General features: G+C 42.1%; 1 protein-coding gene across 2 annotated transcripts in view; it reads left to right on the top strand.

The window, feature by feature from the left end:
* Positions 1–19,193, top strand: part of TGM3 (transglutaminase 3) — a 118,735-nt gene that overhangs the window by 75,190 nt on the left and 24,352 nt on the right. For both annotated transcript variants that reach the window (XM_072632399.1, XM_072632398.1), the window contains 4 exons: positions 9,121–9,294; positions 10,028–10,270; positions 11,784–11,902; positions 13,654–13,782. In XM_072632399.1, coding sequence (XP_072488500.1) covers positions 9,150–9,294; positions 10,028–10,270; positions 11,784–11,902; positions 13,654–13,782 — 636 coding nt within the window. In that variant the 5' untranslated portion in view covers positions 9,121–9,149. The remainder of the gene's footprint in view (positions 1–9,120; positions 9,295–10,027; positions 10,271–11,783; positions 11,903–13,653; positions 13,783–19,193) is intronic.

Genomic DNA, 19,193 nt, shown 5'->3' with positions numbered 1-19,193 from the left:
AAAAATTCCTCTCTTTGGCTTTTAAAACCCACCAGTCTGCCTCTAGACTACACTTCTATTGCTCCATTCACATGTGTGCTGTACATAACTAACCCACTTACCATGCTCCACACATGACACTCCATATCCTGTTTCCTCTCATAAACCTGGAACATCCTTCCTCCTGTCTTAGCCTCCTGGAACCCCCAGATTTCTTCAACATGCAGCACAAATGTCACCTCCTACAGGAGGCCCATCTGATCCTCTAATTCCCCCCGGATAACTTCATGTCTGTTTCATGTTTGCTTCTCTGTGTATATTCTGTCCTCACTCCCCCATCCCTGGAATATCATGTCCAGGAGGACAGAGACTCATTCAAAGACTGTTATCTTTGTATCCCCACTACCTACAATGTTAGTCAGTGAGCTCTTAACGCTTGTTGAGTCAACAAATGGATAAAATGAATAAACAAATAAGCATAGAATGTTAGAACTCTTAATGTAAGGAAAATTTTCTTTAACATTAGAGCATTCTGAAACTAGAACCACCTCAAGAGCAAGTGGATTCCTCCTCCTTACCTAAGGGTTGCTTGTTTGGGATATTATATGATCCATCCCAGCTGGGGTTGAAGTTGAATTGACTAGGAGGCCTCTAATATCCCTTCCAGCTCTGTCATTTTGTAAGACCAAGGAATGGGAATTTCTCTGGCTTATGTGAAACAAAATGCCTGTGCTTTCCATCTCAGCACACGGAAACAAATCACCTAAACAACACTACAGGCAAACCTACAACTGTATGCAGATTAGATAAATCTATGTATCCTCTCCTAATGATTGTTCTTTGTCCAGAAGAGGGGTCAACATCACACTTCTGCTTAGGGCAGGTTCAGTGGGTGTTTGGTGGGGCATAGCATTTATTCATTGCAACATTTTAGTGTCCTATTTATTATATGATTTTTATTTTAGGGCTGGGGTTGTCATGTTTTACCCAAATGCCAATTACAGACACTGTCTGAAGTGCACACAGCCTGCCTAGGGAGAAAAGAAGATGGAAGTAGGTGGGAAGGGAGTTGGGTTTTTTTTGTTTTTGTTTTTTGGAAATTTTTTTTAATGTCACTGTTAGAAACTCCCCTAAGCTAAAGTCTGAGAGTACTGGGACTCTGGGACTGATACAGGGTATCCCCAAAGTCTTAAAGCAGTTTTGTTGTTTTGGGGGATTGTTTTGTTTATTTGTTTGTTTTATCTCCTTTACCTGACCCCTTATTAATTCAGATGAAAACTTGGGCTCAGTGTAAGGAAAATCTTCCAATAATTAAAATGATCCAAAAATGGAATAGATTACCACAGGAGTAGTAGGTTCCCCATCACTGGAGGTCTTTAAGTAAATGTTGAACAACTACTTGTTCAGGTTCTAGTTGTGCTAATTGGCCACCAAAGTCCCATCCAACTCTGATGCTCTGTGATTCTGGGTGGGGCATTTAGTTAAACTCTCAGGTCATTTTTGTCCAGCTTAGAACAAATTTTCTCAACTTTTGGACATAAAATGTTAGCTCATTTTATAGAGGAGCAGAATGATTTGCACAGAGTGACACAATTTTATGGCCAGACTGGGATTAGAATCCCAATCTTCTCATTCTCAGACCCGAGGTCAGTGGTCTGTTCCTTAGACCATGCTGTCTCAGAACCAAGCTGGAATACATAGATATACATACGTGTGTGTGTCAGTGTGTGTGTATGATTTCATCTCTCTCCATGAAAGGCAGTTAGGAACGACAGCATAGAAATACAGAAAAACCAGGTAGTTCTAAAAGCCTGGAGCACTTGTAGCAGACGTCTGTGGGGTGTGGTCTGAGGTGGCATGATGTCTGTCATGCACTGATCCAGTGCGCAATTCATATTGTTCATAGACTAGCCTATTTAATTTCACGTAAGTGCTACAGATCAGCTGAGAAAGGAAGGAAGAAGTGAAAGATTTATTAAACACTTACTGTGTTCTAGGCACTACGATAAGCCCCGATGACCTTAGTAATGATAATAATAATAAAATAATGTCATTCCTTTGGCACTTTACACTTGACAAAGTGTTTTCTGCAGTGAAGTCCACATCTGAAGGTTATTCTCACTGTACAAAGGAAAGCTTAGGTGGGGAAGTGATTTATGCAGTCACATCACATTCTTTAGGACCAAAAGGATGTTTCAGAAGCAATTGCTTGCACCAGAACGAGAGAGGAGAGAGGCATATCACTGGCCCAGAAATCCCAGTCATTTTCTTGAAAGAGAAAAATTCAGAATAAATTCTTGGAAATTGTAATGTCGTTGAAGGTAATTTCAGCATAGACTAAAGGATGAAACCTGGCTGTTCAGTTAAAAGCTGACTGAAAATCACATGAGAAAAGGTTCCTTTATCTTCTATATGGCCTAACATCTGGGCCCATCTAAATCTGCAGAAACCAAGTGCCCAGAAGTTTGTCTGGCTCTGTCTTTGGTTAGTACTGAGAGCTAATTGAGCACATGGATGTTAGGCAGCGTAGAGCAGTCAAAAGAACTCTAGATTTGAAATCCCAGTTATGTTAATAACTAGGACAAGTCAATCTCTTACAACCTTAGTTTACTTATTTGTAAAATGGGAGTAGTAATACTTCTGTGACTTACCTCCTAGAGTCGTTAGGAGGAAGGTGTTTTGTAAAATGTCAAGTACTATAGACATGTGAATTAGTGTTGGTTTTCCTAGGGTATGGGTCTAATATCTCTTAACGCCTCATGGATAAGAGAGGAACTTCTCTGACTGATCTCTGGATTGCTCCAATGGTCAGGGTGAGGGATGAGGTTTGGGCAGGCTGCTTCCTTGTGAGATAACTCTGAGATCCTACCTCTCCTTTGGCCTCCGTGAACCAGTCAGAAGTTGGGCACAAGACAACCTTGGCATCAGAAAAAAAGGACATGATCATCTGTTTAGGCAGCATTTGCTGTCCCCCAAGCCACCTAGAAGTCAGAGAGCAGTGACTGATCAGGGGTCTCTCCTAACCTGCCTGACTAATCTTTGCCTAGGAGAGGCCAAGGCTCATGGAGTCCCCGTAGTTAATGGTTGTCAGCTTCTGGATACAGCCAGGGATCCCAACTTTCATCTTAGAAGCATGTTTCCTAGAGTTAAAGAATCAAGAAAACTGCGTTCAGGCCCTAACTCTGCCACTAACTTGCTTTATGAACCTGCATTTTTCCCTCGACTTATTTTCTTTTTTTGCAAAATGAGATTAAACTAAATGAGACACTTCTAATACGCCTTTCAGCTTTATGTTCTGTGTTCACTGGCATTCTATATAAAATGCAGTTGATCCCTGAGAAAGGAAATAGGAACTATGGGTGGAAATTTCAAAGAGGCAAATTTATCCTTGATGTAAACTTCCTGACATTTATAGTTAATCAGAATTGGAATGGTTTGCTGTGGGAGTTGAGGGTCTTGCAAAGGTTGACAGACTGACTTATATTGGGCATATTGTAGAGAGGACTGGTTCATGTGAGTTGAACCAGATGGACTCCAAAGAGCCTTGTACCTCTGACATTCTATGTTCTAAAGTCCCTTCCACCTCTGGCCTTATGTGTTCTAGGGCCCCTTCCATCTCTGACATTCTATGTTCTAAGGCCCCTCCTATCTCTGGCTTTCTGTGAGAAGGGGCATCTTGACATTTCCTTCTACATAAACAATAGGAGAACTCTAGATCTCACTTTAAACCTTTAGGAAACAGGGTTTCTTTGCTAGACTTTCCCTGAACATACAGGAACAACCACCCAGGCTAGAATTAAGCCTACTAAGTCAAGTATATCTGCCAAATAGTCCTAGATAGCTAATGTCTTATGCATCTAGTTGCACCTCCTCCACTCCCCTCACCCCTAAGGCTTTTCACCTGGAACAGAAACCACTCCCCCCCATCTGGAGCAGGATTCGCCTCATATGACCTGAAATGGGAATCATTCCCATTCTACCAGGTGCTGATTGATCTGTTGTGGATCTGTCTTCCAACTTTAGCTTATTAAAAGATTTGCTCAGTGGATCAAGTCTTATACCCTATACCAAGGGAAATTTCTGGAGAATTCCTCTTTCATTAGTAGGGCACTATTTCTCTCCCTACCCCACTGTCTTTACAAGTCTGCTGGTCATGGGATCCAGGTGGCACAGTGAATAGAACACAGGCCCTGGAGTCAGGAGGACCTGAGTTCAAATGTGACCTCAAACACTTGACACTTACAAGCTGTATGACCTTGGGCAAGTCACTTAACCTCGATTGCTTTGCCTCCCGCTGAACATCAAAAGTCTCCTAACCTCTGTGCTTCTCTGTATTTGTCTCAGAGAGATCATCTGTATATGTGTCTTACCTTCCCAAACCCTGCCAGCATGAGCCTCAACACCTGGGGAAATGGTAATCCTATAGAACTGAAATGAAATGAGAATTGGTGCTCTCTTCCCCCAAAGGAAAAAGGGAGCAAAGACCCTAAGCTGATTGCTGGGAGGGACCAAGAAAATAGGTAAAGAAGTCAATCCATACTCTTTGCCTCCTTCTCTCTTTTTCTAGTTTGCCATTGCAATCTGGAGGCCTTTAAAGAAGGCCTTTCTCTCTATGTTTTCATCTTCCCTGGAAGCAGCTGGTATTAGACTGTTCAGGAGGCCTAGGTCCTAATACCTCTTTGTTAGTAGCTGTGTAACTGGGACCAAGTCAATACCTTCTCTGGATCTCACTATAAAATGAACGAGTTGGACAAAATGGTCTCTCATATCCTCTCCACTTCTAACATTGTATGTTCTGTGCTGTAAATGTCCTCTTCCTCCTTAAATTGTCCCACAGCACTCTGGATCTCTCCTTTGTCACCATCAAAATCTACCTTGAATTATATTTATTTGGGTTTATGGCAGAGCTCCACAGTAGACTCCCTCAGAAAGTGTGTCATTTTCTATCTTTTTTAGCCATAGTACCCAGTACTTAGTAGGTTAAAAAATATGTATTTAAATGGAATGAAACTTTCCATCTGTTAACATTTTATGCTGTAAGTCCCTTTCAGCTCTGAATCTCCATGTTCTGTGTTTTGAGGTCTCTTCCAACAATGATATTCTATGTTCTAATGGCAGTTTCAGCTCTGACATTGTCTGTGAAGTGAAAATACCTCTTTTTTGGCTAAAGAAGGAAAATTAAAGAGGTTAAATAGGAGAACTCTGTCTACTAGGGTCCTGAGCACTCTTCCCTGGATGCATTTCATCCTGATGGGCAGCAAGCCAGTCATGGGTTCATAACTTAAACACATAAAGCAACTTTAGATATAATCTGGGATCCATCAGCCCTAGACACCTAAGAATGGACTGCAAATAAATGTTCCTGCTAATTCCTTTCTAAGGCTGTCTTTGGTGTTTTTCACTTTAACCTAGTTTCACCAACAGACAAATAATACTGAGTGAGAGAAATAGTTCACAACAAAATTTCTTCCTTTGCTCCCTGTGGGTGGCCTTGGGTACTTACTATACATACAGTGTAGCAGAACGGACGTTGGGCTTGTAGTTAGGAAACCTGGGTTTGAAGACCCAGATTCAACGTTTAGCACCTGTGTGACCTTGAACATCCTTTCACCTTGCATTCTTTAGCCTTGGTTTTCTCATCTATAAAATGAGAATCATAACATGTGCTGCTGCCTCAAAAGATTATAATGAGTAAAGCCTTTTGTGAATTTTCAAGGGATATATAAATGTGCGCTGGCATCACCATTATTATTAAAGATGGCCCTGCCTAGTTCATGAAGCTTAAAGCCCTGTAACCCTGAATTGAAATGAATGTCATTGAACTCATAGTCCTTGAGCAACAGGGGTCCTCCCCATACCTGGAGTCTTCTCCTCCCTGCTGACAGTACTACCTGCCTAGGGCTCTTGGTCCTTCCTGGTGGGTGGAGTCAGGGAGGGGCTGGGGTTACATAGACACCCTTTTCCCTAATCCATGTTCATTCATCAGAGGCATGCAACAACTAACCTGGGCTTTCAGAATGAAAGAAAAAGGGACCAGAAAAACCTGAGATTTAATCATAAAATTGAATGCCCCATGGGGCAGGGAGGAGGCACACCTTTCATCTGTCTCTTTCTTTGCACAACCTGAGAAAGAGAAATTACTGCTGTTCAGCTCAGCTCAACAAATAGTTATTGATTGGATGAGTGAAAGAATAACGTAGTTATAAGCACTTATAACTGTGTGCAGAGCACTGGAGATACAAATAGAAAAATCAAGGAGCTGGAACTCTAATGGAGGCAGCCACATCTCTGGAAGGTTTCAGCTACAAGGTAGCAGCATGGAGAGTCCCATCAAGGCAAGGAGATGGTCACCCATCCTCCTCAAGGTCAGGTCACACCCCTTCACACTTAGTCTTCTGGGGACATATTGAAGAATAGACCATTGTCCCTGCCCTCAGAGCATTCAAAGGCTCTGTTGCAGCCCTGGAAATATGGCCTTTGGCTCACAGAGGAACCATGTGAGCCAGATGGCTTGATGGATGGAGTCAGGAAAACCCTAGTTCAAGTCCGGCCTCTGACATTTCCTAGCTTTCTGACCCTGAGCAAGTCACTTAAAACTTGTAAAACACAGTCAAAAGACTGCACCCAAGGACCTAGAAAGCCACATGTGGCCTCAAGGCTGCAGGTTCGCCCTGGCCCTGCCTCAGTATTTTCATCTAAAAAGTGGAATAATAACAGTACCCTATCCTACCATCCCAGGGATGCTGTGAAGATCAAATGAGGTAATATTTGTAAAGCACTTAGCACAATGCCTGGCATACAGTAAGTACTGTAGAAATGTTAGCTGCTATCATTATCAGCATTATTAGCAGCTAAGTGGCAGAGTGGATAGAGTACCGGACCTGGAGTCAGGACACCTGAGTCCATGTCCAACCTCAGACAGTAGCTCTGTGACCCAGTGCAAGTCACTTAACCCCTGAATGCCTCAGTTTCCTCTTCTGTAAGATGGAGGTAACAGTAGTGCCTATCTCCTAGGATTGCTGTGAGGACCAAATGAGATAAGAATTATAAAGTGCTTAGCATAGTGCTTGGAACAGTGAATGCTATGTAAATGTTAGCAGTTGTTATTATTTTTAATTTAAGCTATCGTTTATTTGGATTTCTAGCTCATCCTACCTCTTAGTTGCAAGCCCTAGGAAGGCAAGGAGCCCAGCCTTCTTTATCTTTGAGAGAGAGAGCTGAGAATCATAGTATCATGGCACTGCACTTGAACTCAGAATACCCAGGCCCAAGACTTTGTTCTGCTTCTGCTAACTGACTAAATCTGTTCAGACTAGGGCCACAGGTGGGGAGCTTGCAGCCTTGAGGCCACATATGGTCTTCTAAGTCTTTGGGTGCCTCCTTTTCACTGAGTTTTCAAGTTTTTCAGAACAAATCCTTTCAGTAAGGGGATTTGTCCTGTGAAGTTTGAATTCATTCAAAGGGCTGCTCCTGAGGAGCTCCAGGCCTCAGGTTCCCCACCCCTGGACTAGGCTCTTCCTGGCCAAGGAAGGAGAGACAAAGCAGAACTGATGACACTGCGACTTCAGAGGCTGTGCCGTCTCAGTCCTGGTCTTTATCTCAGTAACTCATGTATATTCAGAGATACCTGGGGGTATCCTTCACCAGGACGTTCCAGTGTATTCTGTTTGCATAATTCTAAGGCTATACTGGACTTTACTCTGTAATATCCTACAGATTTGGGCAGGGCTGGCTTCTTGGGGTGGGGGTGGGAAATCCCTCCTAATGGACTTCACTAGCTCCATGACCCAAGGCAAGTCACTTGACCCCTCTAAGCTCCTGTTTCCTCATCTGTAAAAAGTTAGACTTGATGGCCTTCTAAGGTCCTATCCCAGCTCTGTGACCTGTGGAGATTGAGACCTAGGGTGGCAGTAAAATGAAGTAAGGGACTCCTTCATTGTAGACAGTGTGACTGTGTCCCTTTTCCTTGAAATCTTGAACCAGACCATAACCACAGACAAGTCCATAAAATGTGACAGATCAGATAGTCCCTAAGGTCTGACACCCTCCCCTCCCCCCCATGCCCCAGTTCTAATTCCTACCATCCTAAACCACTTCAGTTCTCTGTATCCAGGTTTTTTCATCTGTGAATGGAATCACAATACTGATACAGTCTACCTCAGTGAAATCTTGTATGGACAGTGCTTTATAAGCCAAAAAGTGCCAGAGAAAGGGGGAATATTATTGGTGTGCCACCGCTGTGCCTATTTGTTATTCAGTCATTTTTTGGTTGTGTCTGACTCTTCGTGACCCCATTTGGGATCTTCTTGGCAAAGGTACTGGAATGCTTTGCCGCTTCCTTCTTCAGCTCATTTGATGGATGAGGAAACTGAGGCAAACAGGATTAAGTGACTTGTACAGGGTCACACAGATAGTAAGTGCATGAGGTCACAGTTGAGCTCAGGAAGATGAGTCTTCTTGACTTCAGGCCCAGGGTTCTATCCACTATGCAACATAGCTTTCCATGTTATATGCTTAGTAATGTCTGATGAATGAATAAATGCATGCATGACTGAATGCTCCCAGTTCCCCCTCCCCTCCATACTTTAGCCTGTGGCTGCCAGCATGAGAGTCCAAGGTTCTCCAGCTCCTTCCTTAGTCTCCAGAATCAAATACAGCCTCTGTCTGGCATTCAGAGCTCTTCATCACCTAGCCTGTACTACCTTTCTAGCCTTCTTATATCCTATTCCCCAACACATACTCTTTGATTCAGTGACCCTGGCCTCCTGGTGTTCCATGAACAAGACACTCTTGTCTCTCTGATTGTCCCCTGTTCCCAGAACGTTCTCTCTCTGCTCCACCTATTGGTTTCCTTTAAATCCCAACTAAAACCCACCTTCTATAGGAAGCCTTCACCAAACCTTCTTAGTGCCAGTGCCTTCCATCTACTCATTATTTCCTTTTCATTCCATATGTAGATTGTTCACGTGTTGTCTCTTTCATCAGATTGTAAGCGCCTTGAGAGCAGGGACTGTTTTTTGCTTCTTTTTGTCTCCCCAGGGCTTAGCACAGTGCCAGTAGGCAATTAATAAATGCTGATTGCCTGATTTTTGTTCTATAAAAGACCCCAGAGTCTCCACCTTCTCCTTTATCCTTTCGCAGCTTTGCAACTCTCGAGCTTCGACTGGCAGATGCAAGCCAACAAATATGCTCACCATACAGACAAGTACTATAGCAACGAGCTGATCACAAGGAGGGGCCAGCCCTTTTACTTGCGTATGTCCTTCAACAGACCCATCGCTTCCGGGGACAAGTTGACCTTCACAGCTTCAACAGGTAACTCAATTATTTTTTTTTCTCTCTCCCAGGGCCTAACATAATGCTCTACATATAGTGGACACTCAATAAATTGTGATAAATGTACTGCTCCAGGATGGTGTGATTAGCATGAAGATATGGGATATAGTAGAGAGAGCCTTGGACTAGGCTCTGTGGGTGGAACTTCTCTGGGTCTGCGCTGGATAATGACTAAGATCCCTTTAAGCTCTATTGTTGTTATTCATCATTTCTTGGCAGAGATCCTGTAGTGGTTTGCCATTTCCTTCTCCAGCTCATTTGACAGATGAGGAAACTGAGGCAAATGCCCAGGATCACACAGCTAGTATGTGTCTGAGATCATATTTGAACTCAGGTCTTTCCTGATTTGACTTCACCCCCTAGCTGCCCCTTCAGGCTCTAAGATTATCTCATTTGGTGACTTTTGGGGGCAGCAGCAGTTCAGAGAATTTTCCTGAGAATTATATAATCTGGGCTCTTATTTCTGGTGTGCTAACTTGATTTTTAGCCAAAAACAAGTCTTTTTTCCCTTTCTATGCCTCAGTTTCCTCACCTAGAAAAGGAGAGGTATTAGGTAGAACATTCCCTGTTCCAAGATCCCTTCTTGCTGTGATAATCTGTGACTTCTTCAGTGACCCAGCCTGACCCTGGCTATGACCATGTTCATTTTCACCTACTAGCCTTATTCAGATATGCTACATAGATTCCGTTGTTCTCTGTTGTTTTTGGAAAGGCCCAAATCCCTCTGAATCAGCCCGGACCAAAGCCGTGATTCCTTTGTCTACTGGGTCAAGTGGTGGATCCTGGAGTGCAACACTTTCATCCAACAACAATGGTGCAGTGATGGTTACCATCTCCAATCCAGCCAGTGCCCCGATTGGTCGATATACACTCAGCCTTCAGATTGCCTCTCAAAGCAGAAGCACCTCCACCACTCTGGGGACGTGGGTTCTGCTGTTTAATCCTTGGCTGCAAGGTAGGAGTCAAGTCCCCCTCCCACATCATTGGCCCATCACTGGGCTCCCACTCCAGGTGTATCTCACTGCTCACAGAAGACAGAAGAGGTATTAGAAAGAGCCCTGCCCCTGGAGGCAGGAAGGCTAGGTCTTAGTGTTACTTCTTCCACTAATTTGGGGTAACCTGGAGCAATTCACTTCCTGTCTCTGGGCCTCACTTTCTCCATGAGGGGGTTGGGCTAAGTCATTTCAAAGACTTCTTCTGGTCGTATTTTACATCCCAAATATCCTTTCAGCCTGAACACTGTGTGTTCTATATTTTTTCTGGTTCTGACATTGTGTGTTTTGAGGTCATTTCCATCTCTAATGTTCTGCCTTCCATGCCTTAAGGTCCCTTCCAGCTCCGAAACTCTCTGCTCTACATTGTGATGTCTCTTGCAACTTTATATCATCTTTTCTGTCAAAGGCTTGTTATAGCTCTAAAGTTCAGTGATACTCACTGGAGTCAGGGCAGTGAGTCAGAGACTGTCTAAGGTAAGTTCTAGCACAAGGACTCTATACATCAATATTTCTGTCCCAGTAAGTCAAGAAGAGAGTGATATAACATTCATTACTTCTCTGATGGCATCAGTGCCTTTAGATTTGATGACAGCATTGCAGTAAACTAGTAAACTCAGCTTCCTGGTGGTGTGGACAGCTCCTGCTGCACATTTTCCAAATTCTCAACACTGCAGCACAGTTACCTCATCTTTTCAGCCTGAACCCCTGAAGTATCTCAGTTTAATTTAGTCATAGGATTTAGAGCTGGTTGGTAGCAGATCCTTTCCCCAGCTACACTTCCCACCTGCATTCACTGTTTCCAGAACATAACCAGGTAGTCAGAAGCATCAAGCCTAGACCTGTCATGTGAAGAAGGGATTAGCTCTGTGTGAATTGGCTGTAAAGGGCAGAGGCAGAAACAAAGGTTGGAAGATGCAGAGGAGCAGATTGAAGCTCAATGTAAAGAAAAACTTGTCAGCAATGAGAGCTAACCAAAAGTAACACACTGCTTCACTGGAGGTCTTTACGCAGATCCTGGATATTTGTCAGGATGGTATAGAGCTGATTCCTATTCAGATATGAGTTGAACTAAAGCAAAGGTCATAGATTGATGCAAAGGGTCATAGACTCCTTTGGCAGGCTGGTAAAGTCAATGAACCCCCCTCACAGAATACTAATGGTTTTTAAAATCAATCAAAGGAAATGCTAAATGTCAGGAAGAGGTTAGTGAGTATAAAGATGTAATTTTTCCCCGTACAAGTTCGTGGACCAACTGGAATCTACCCACGGGACCTCAGGTTAAGGATTCTTGGACTGGAGAATATCTGGGGTCCCTTCCAACTCTGAGATTCTGTGTCAGTGAGGGCAGAGCAGGACTTTCCCCAAGACAGCCAGTCCCCTTACACAGAGGGCTATCTGGAAAGGGGTAGAAGAAGGAAAATGTCCTTTCTAATTCTTTCCCATCTCAAACATTTCTTTTTTGGGGATTTCCAGCGGATGGTGTGTTCATGATGAATAACGCAGAGAGAGAGGAATATGTGGAGGAAGATGCTGGTATCATATATGTAGGGAGCACCAATCGAATCAGCATGGTTGGCTGGAATTTTGGACAGGTAAGTTAATAATAAAGCACCCAAGGGTTGCATACAAATTTCTCAAGTGACTGACTTCAGAGAATAAGTTGGATTCTCACTTGTGTGTTAGTCATTTGACTGGAAAATACATCCAAATCTTTTCGGCTCCCCATCTCATTCAAAGCGCCAAACTCCTAGGTATACAGTGCAACTGGGTTTTCTTTCTCAGCCTGGAAAAATTTGCTTGATACATTTTGTAGCTGGGCCCACCAGGTATACATCTTTGACCAAGTCATTTTCTTTTGTTGGACTTTTGCTGTTGAATCATTTCAGTCATGTCTGACTCTTCATGACCCCATTTGGGGTTTTCTTGGCAGAGATGCCAGAGTGGCTTGCCATTTTCTTCTCCAGCTCATTTTAAAGATGAGGAAACTGAGGCAAACAAGAGTTAAGTCACTTGCCCAGAGTCACATAGCTAGTGTCTGAGGCCAGATTCAGGTCTTCCCATCTCTGGGCCTCATGCTCTATCCATTGTGCTACATAGGTGTCTCCAGGGTCTGGAGGTTATTCTAAGATCCTTTCTAGCTCTAGTATTCTTTGTTTTAAGGTCTCTTCCAGCTTTAATATTCTACAAGGTGTCCCAAAAGTCTTAGTGCAGTTCTGAGCTTTTAATAAATACCTTATTAATTTTTATTAAAACACATTAAGAGCTTAAAACCCTTTCTTTTCTAAGGTACTTTCCATCTCAGACATTTTGTAGTATAAGGATCTTTCTAACTCACCATTATATAAAATGAAAGGGTTGGACCAGGTGGCCCTGAAGGTCCTCCCACCTCTATAATTTATGATCTGTTTAGAAGGTCCCTTCTAGCTTTGGCAATCTATGGCTGGTGTTTAGAGCCATGACTAGGATTATTTTCAGCTAGGACAAAAACCTTTTGGGAAGATCCAGTGGACAGCATCACTACAGTCTCTGAGGGAGAGGAGACAGTCTGACCCTTGTCCACTCAGGGTTGGGAAGACAACAGGACCCTGAGGTGGGGGGAGGTGACCTAGGTGCAATTAATTAATTGCACCACGTGGTGGCACAGACTGATAGAGGCCTGTAGAGATGGCCCCTCCTTCTGGGTCTCAAATTCCTAATCAAAAAAAGGAGGGCTTTGGATCAGCTGACCCTTGGTCACTTTTAGCTCTAGAGCTACGAGTAATCTAAGGGTCTCTCTAAGTCTAATATTTTATGCGTTATGTTTTAAGGCTACTTCTAGCTATAACATTCAGTGGTTCTCTGACAGCCTCAGTGACTTAGATTTGATGACAGCATTGTCAAGCTCATATAGTGGCTGGCTTTCTGGTAGTATGGATAGCTGCTGTTTGAAAGATGACTTTCAAATTATTACACAGCAGCACAAACCCGTCCTCCAACCTGAACTCCTAAGTCATCTCAGATTTTTTTTTAATAGGGTCATAGGATTTAGAGCTGGAAGAAACCTTGAGTATTATCTAGTGTAACCAAGAGAAAATCACCTCTGTAAAGCCACACAAGTTAGTGACAGATCTGGAACCCGGGCCTCAGGTCTGCCATCCCAACACACTTTTGTCCTACAGTTTGGGTGAGCCAGGTCAAGGAGAAAGCAAGAAAAACATCATCTGGTTGCTCCTGCATGGGTGCTAGAAACCCTTGAGTAAAGACAGGCTGGAGTTTACCTTGTGGCCCTCCCTTAGTGCCTCTGTCCTTCCCTCATTACAAGTTAGATATTGAGTATTAACCCCAGGCTTCTCTTTCTCAACAGTATGAAGAAGACATTCTGAACATTTCCCTCACGATCCTTGACAGGAGCCTAAACTTTCGCCGTGACCCTGTCACTGATGTGGCCCGAAGAAATGACCCTAAATATATTGGCCGAGTGCTGAGTGGCATGGTAAGAAAAGTAACATCCAGCTAGTAACTGAGATCCTGGACAACTCTTTGACCCTGGCTTATAGCTCTTCTTCTTCTGGCTTTATGGTCAGTGTGCCCAGGGCCTCTGCCCAGCAGGCCCAGAAAACAAAGCAGGGTTCAGTCTACAAAGTCTATTACTGTCAAGAACCAGAACCCAGCCTAGGAAAAAGGAGAGAGGACATTAGGACATTCCTCCCAATGTTCCACATGGCACAGAGAAGGGAAGAGAATAAACATTTAAACAGCACCCACTATGTGCCAAGCATTGTGCCAAGCACTTTACAAATATTATTCCCATTTTGCAGTTGAGGAAACTGAGTCAGACAGAAGTTAAGTGACTCATCCAGGGTCACACAACTGTGAAGTGTCTGAGGCTGCATTTGAACTCAGGGCTTCCTAATGCTAGTCTCAGCACTCTATCTTCTGTGCCATCCAGCTGCCTCCAAATGGAGTCTCTGGAAAGTGCTCGGCTCTTGGAGTCAGAAGACTTGGATTCCATTTCCAGCTCTAATATTCCCTGGTTGAGTGACCCGGGGCAAATAACTTCCCCTTTTGAGTTTTAGTTTCCTAATCTATAAAATAAGGATGATCATTCTTATCTCAGCTCCTTCTTAGGTATATTGTAAGGCAAGTGCATTTAAAGCCACAAAAGGCTTTAGAAATGTGAACTATTACTATCCTGGTCCCCACTCTGCCACATCACAGAAAAGCCTTCATTCATTCAGCAGGCAAACAAGCATTTACTAAACAACTGCTCTGTGCTGTCCTAGGCTATAGGTGAGATACTAAGATAAAAGACACATGATAGGATGGAGTGTTGGACAGGAAGGGACCTCGCATGTTACAGAGTTCACTTTACCTATGGGGAAACTGAGCCCCAGAGTGGTTCATTGACTTTCCCAAGGTTACATAGATAATAATTAGAAAATTAAGATTCAAACCCAGGTCTTCCAAATCCAAATCCAGTATTCTTTCTCCTATGCCATCCCTGTTGAGCTTATAGTCCAATAAAAGAGATGACAGGTAGACAAAAAGTAATTCTACAAAACAGATGGTGGTGATGACAGACCAGTTGTCCTGAATATTGATGGAGAAAGCATTACATTATGTGGGGGTGAGAGGGGCCCTCAGAGTTTTCTTGGATGATGTGGCATGGGCCTTGAAGGATGGCTATAGTTCCCAGTGCCAGTCTGCCCCAGGATGCTGTAGTGGGGGCTCTACAAGATCACATTCCTGGCACAGTCCTTGTCCTCAGGAAGCCTCCTCAAGGCACCATGAGGTACCAAATTCTTTCTGTGAGAGTGGCCTCCTATTTTGGAACTGGTTCAGCCTTCGTGATTGAAGTTAAAGAACCTGAGCATCACAGAATGTTAGAACTGGACGGCATCTCTGAGCTCACTGGTTCATCACCTTTTTCTTACGTGTGGGAAAACTGCAGCCCAGAGAAAGGAAGAGATCATCTGAGGTCAAACCCAGAATTACAAGCACAATCCAAGCTACAGTCCAGGGCTCCTTACTCTCAGTGGGGCTCCTTCTATTGTACCACTTGGCTCCCTATAAACATTTAAAAGTTCAAAGTCAAAGGGATGACTTTAACTTGTTACTTGTCACCTGGTTAATTAACTAAAAATCTCTTTAATTTTCAACTTGTTAATTAGCTCACTTGGCTGGTGAATTGACTTGGCTAAAAGGTTAAAAGGTAAGGCAATCTCTCTGACTTTGAACTTTTTTAACTTTTGACATTTTAACAATTTAAATGAAATAACTTCTTAGATCCAGGCCAGAAGCCCTGCCTGTCTGGTCTAGGATGCCAGCCTCTCTACTGATGAACCTTTAGAACATCACCACAAAATCTCCACTTTGCTCTCCCACTTTCTGGAGATTACTTTCTCTTCAGAATGCTTAGCCGGAAACCCTGTATTCCAAGTCCATATTTGTCACTAAAGTCTTCCAATAATTCAGAGACTTTTGGATTCAATCAGGATTAAGTGACTTGCCCAGGGTCACACAGCTAGTAAGTATTTGAGATCAGATTTGAATTCAGGTCCTGACTCCTAGACTAGTGCTCTATATCCGTTGTGCCACATAGGTGCTTCTAATTAATCGACTATTCCAAAGTTAGGGATCTTAGAAATTAGCTCATCCAGCCTCCTCATTTTACAAGAGGACACAACAAGGCCTGTAACCAAGAAGGGATTTACTTATCATAAAGCTTGGTCTATGGCAGAGGTAGGTCTAGAAGTCAGGGCATCATGGCAAGGTGGAAAGATTTCTGGATTTGGAATGAGAAGACCTGGGTTTGAATCACAGCAGTGTGACCTTGGACATGTCACTCAACTGCTTTAGGCCTCAGATTTCTTACTTGTGAAAGGAGGGGATTGGACCAGATGGCCTCTAAGGGCCCTGCCACTTGAAGTCTTTAATTCTGTACTCTCAACAGTAAGAAGCAATAGTGTTTATTAAGTGCCTTTCTTCGTTGTGTGCAACTCTTTGTTTTCCAATTTCTTTGTTTTCCCTACTATGTCCCATCTGTTCCTTTATAACTCTGATATTCTAAAAATTAGTAAACATTTAGAGTGGTCAAGAAGGCTTCAGAGAACAGGTGAGACTTTGAAAGCTGAGGTTTCAGAAAAAACGTGAGCTCTGAAGGCCAGGCTAAAGATTTGGGGAGATTTGTGCAGAAAAGCTGAAGCCTGCAGCCTGGTGAAGCCGCCAGGGAAGTCCTCCACAGTGCCCAGCCCTCTTTCAGTCCACATTCTCCAAGTCTGGCTTCAGCTGCTGCTGACTCATTCCTAGCCCCTCAGGCAAACCGCTTTATCTCCCCAGTTTCCCGAGCTGCACCTTGGCGATGATCCCTTCCAAACTCACAACTAGGCTGGACTGGATGAACTACACTAATTACCACCTGCACAGCCCTTTGAAAGGATCAGAGGACCCGGGTAACCCAGCTGATTACTACTTTCCATGGTGGGGCCCTGGTGATTCAGCAGATGGGGACAGATGGCGAAATCTTTCATCTTGGCCTGTCTGTAACATATCTTGTGATCTCAAACGATGTCCCCATCAAAATAGGAGTGGGGAAGACAGATCTGTAGGTCCATGGCTCACCTGCAAACAATGGAGTGCTAAGTGTCTGGGCTGCTTATTCCAAATAGAACCAGACATCAGTTACTGGAAGAGACCTTGGAACATTAACTGTCAAAGAGGGAGGGGACCCCCTATTAGTCCACCCCTGACATTTCATAGAAGAGAAAACATTCCAAAATTAGTCTCTTCTTTGAAGAAAGTGAAATAGAGAGTTTTCAGAAATCTATATCTTTTAAAGTACAGGAATAACAAAATCCAGAGGAAATAACAGAAAGAGAAAGCCCATTCAAAATAGCTACAAAATATGCAAAATATCTGGGAGTCAGTCTACCAAGAAACACTCAAGATATAGATATACAATCACAAAGCGCTCTTTAAAAGAATAAAAAATAAGAAGTAATTGAAGAGATATTCACTGTTTGTGAATATAATAAAATGACTATTACCTAAATTAATTTAAAAATTAGTACTCTGTTAATCAGACTAACAAAGAAGTACTCAATAGAGCCAGACAAAATAACAACAATTCATTTGAAGGAACAAAAGGCATGGAATCTTAAGGGAAATAAAATTTAAAAAGAAGAATGAAGAGGAAATTAGACTTTTAGACTTTATATTGTAAAGCGGTAATTATCAAAACTGTTTGGTATTAGTAACAAATAAAACAAAAAAAAAATCACTGGCACATAATATATAAATTAGAATTAATAGCAATCTAATTCAATAACCTAGTAAACCCAAGAATATAAACTATTTATAGAAGAACTTGGTATCTGGCAAGCACAGCTGGGAGAACTGGAAAGCAGTTTGGCAAAAATTATATTTGTTGTTGTTCAGTCATATCTGATGCGTCATGATCTCATTTGGGGTTTTGCCATTTCTTTCTCCAGTTGAATTTACAGATGAGGAAACTGAGTCAAACTGGTTAAGTGACTTGTCCAGGGTCACACAACTGGTGTCTAAAGCTAGATTTGAACTTAGGAAGAAGAGTCTTTCTTGACTTATGGCTCAACTCTATCCACTGCCCCACCTAGCTGCCCTAGAAACTAGATTTAAACCATCATTTTACACCATATTTCATAAATAAGCTCAAAATAGAAATATGACCTAAATATAAAAGGTTATACCAGAAAGAAGTTAGAATGAAATGAAATAAGATATATTTTACAACTATGGCTAGGGAGAAAATTCTTAACCAAACTAGGAAATGGATCACAAAAGATAAAATATATAATTTGGATTATGTGAAATTAAAAGGCTTTTGCACAAATATAATTAATAGTATAAGATAGAGGAAATTCATTTTAATGGTTTTGATGAGTTTGCTTAATAACAGTAATAACAAAGATATTCCCTTCTAGCAAATCTAAAATAATTTAACAAAGAATGAGAGGGGAAAAAATAGATTTAGCAATTATGGTGCTAAATATAAATGAACTGCTTGAAAAAAGAAATGGTTACAAAATATATTAAAATTCAAGAATAGGTTGTTTATAGGAAATATATTTAATACACAAAGGTTTTAATAGATTTAAATTTTAAAATTGATGTAAAATTTTCCATGCTATTGCTAATTCATAAAGAATCAAGGTAATACTGAAGATGTCAAAGTTTATAGAGGTAGGAACTGAAGCCCAGAGTGAAAGTGAATGGCCCAAAGTCATGCAGCAAGTTAAGAGCACTTAGATCTCTTGACTCGCAAACCACTGCTTTTCAGAAGCTCCCAAAGTGTGTAATGGGGCACTAGAATGATGCGGGGGTGGGGGTGTGGGGGGCGGTTAAAATAAGGGGATGGTGGGAACATAAGGAATGAAGAAAAAAAAATTTGAAAAACCATTCCTACGTGTTTCATCTGTTGTGTAACAGAATTAAAGTTGTAGTGATTACATTATTTTCCAAATAAACAGATAAAATTCAAATTATAACCAATCAGTGGTCAAGTCTATTGACAGGTCTTAACAAGCAAGTGTTGGCAGGCCAACATGTCATGCACTATGGGGAAGTCCAGCATGCATCAGTTTGAATATGTGCATGTAATAACTTGTTTACAATACCATACTATCCAGCTACATGACACAAAATTGCATCATCAAAATTTCAATGCAGAAAAAACCCTCACAAATTTACCACAAATTATTAAATTTAACATGTGTTTTTTAAAAAAAAATACATCATATATTTTTTTTTAAATGATGCAAATTTAAAAAAGCATTAAAGGGTTAAAGAAAATAGATTTCCAGTAGGGCTCTGAGTAATTTTTTTTATTTTTGCAAAGGGGGCAGTAGACCAAATAAATTTAGGAAC

The sequence above is a fragment of the Notamacropus eugenii genome, chromosome 1 (genome assembly GCF_028372415.1).
Source record: "Notamacropus eugenii isolate mMacEug1 chromosome 1, mMacEug1.pri_v2, whole genome shotgun sequence".
Classification (NCBI taxonomy): Eukaryota; Metazoa; Chordata; class Mammalia; order Diprotodontia; family Macropodidae; genus Notamacropus; species Notamacropus eugenii.
The sequence above is the reverse complement of the archived record's forward strand: the minus strand, read 5'-3'. Positions and strand labels throughout refer to the sequence as shown.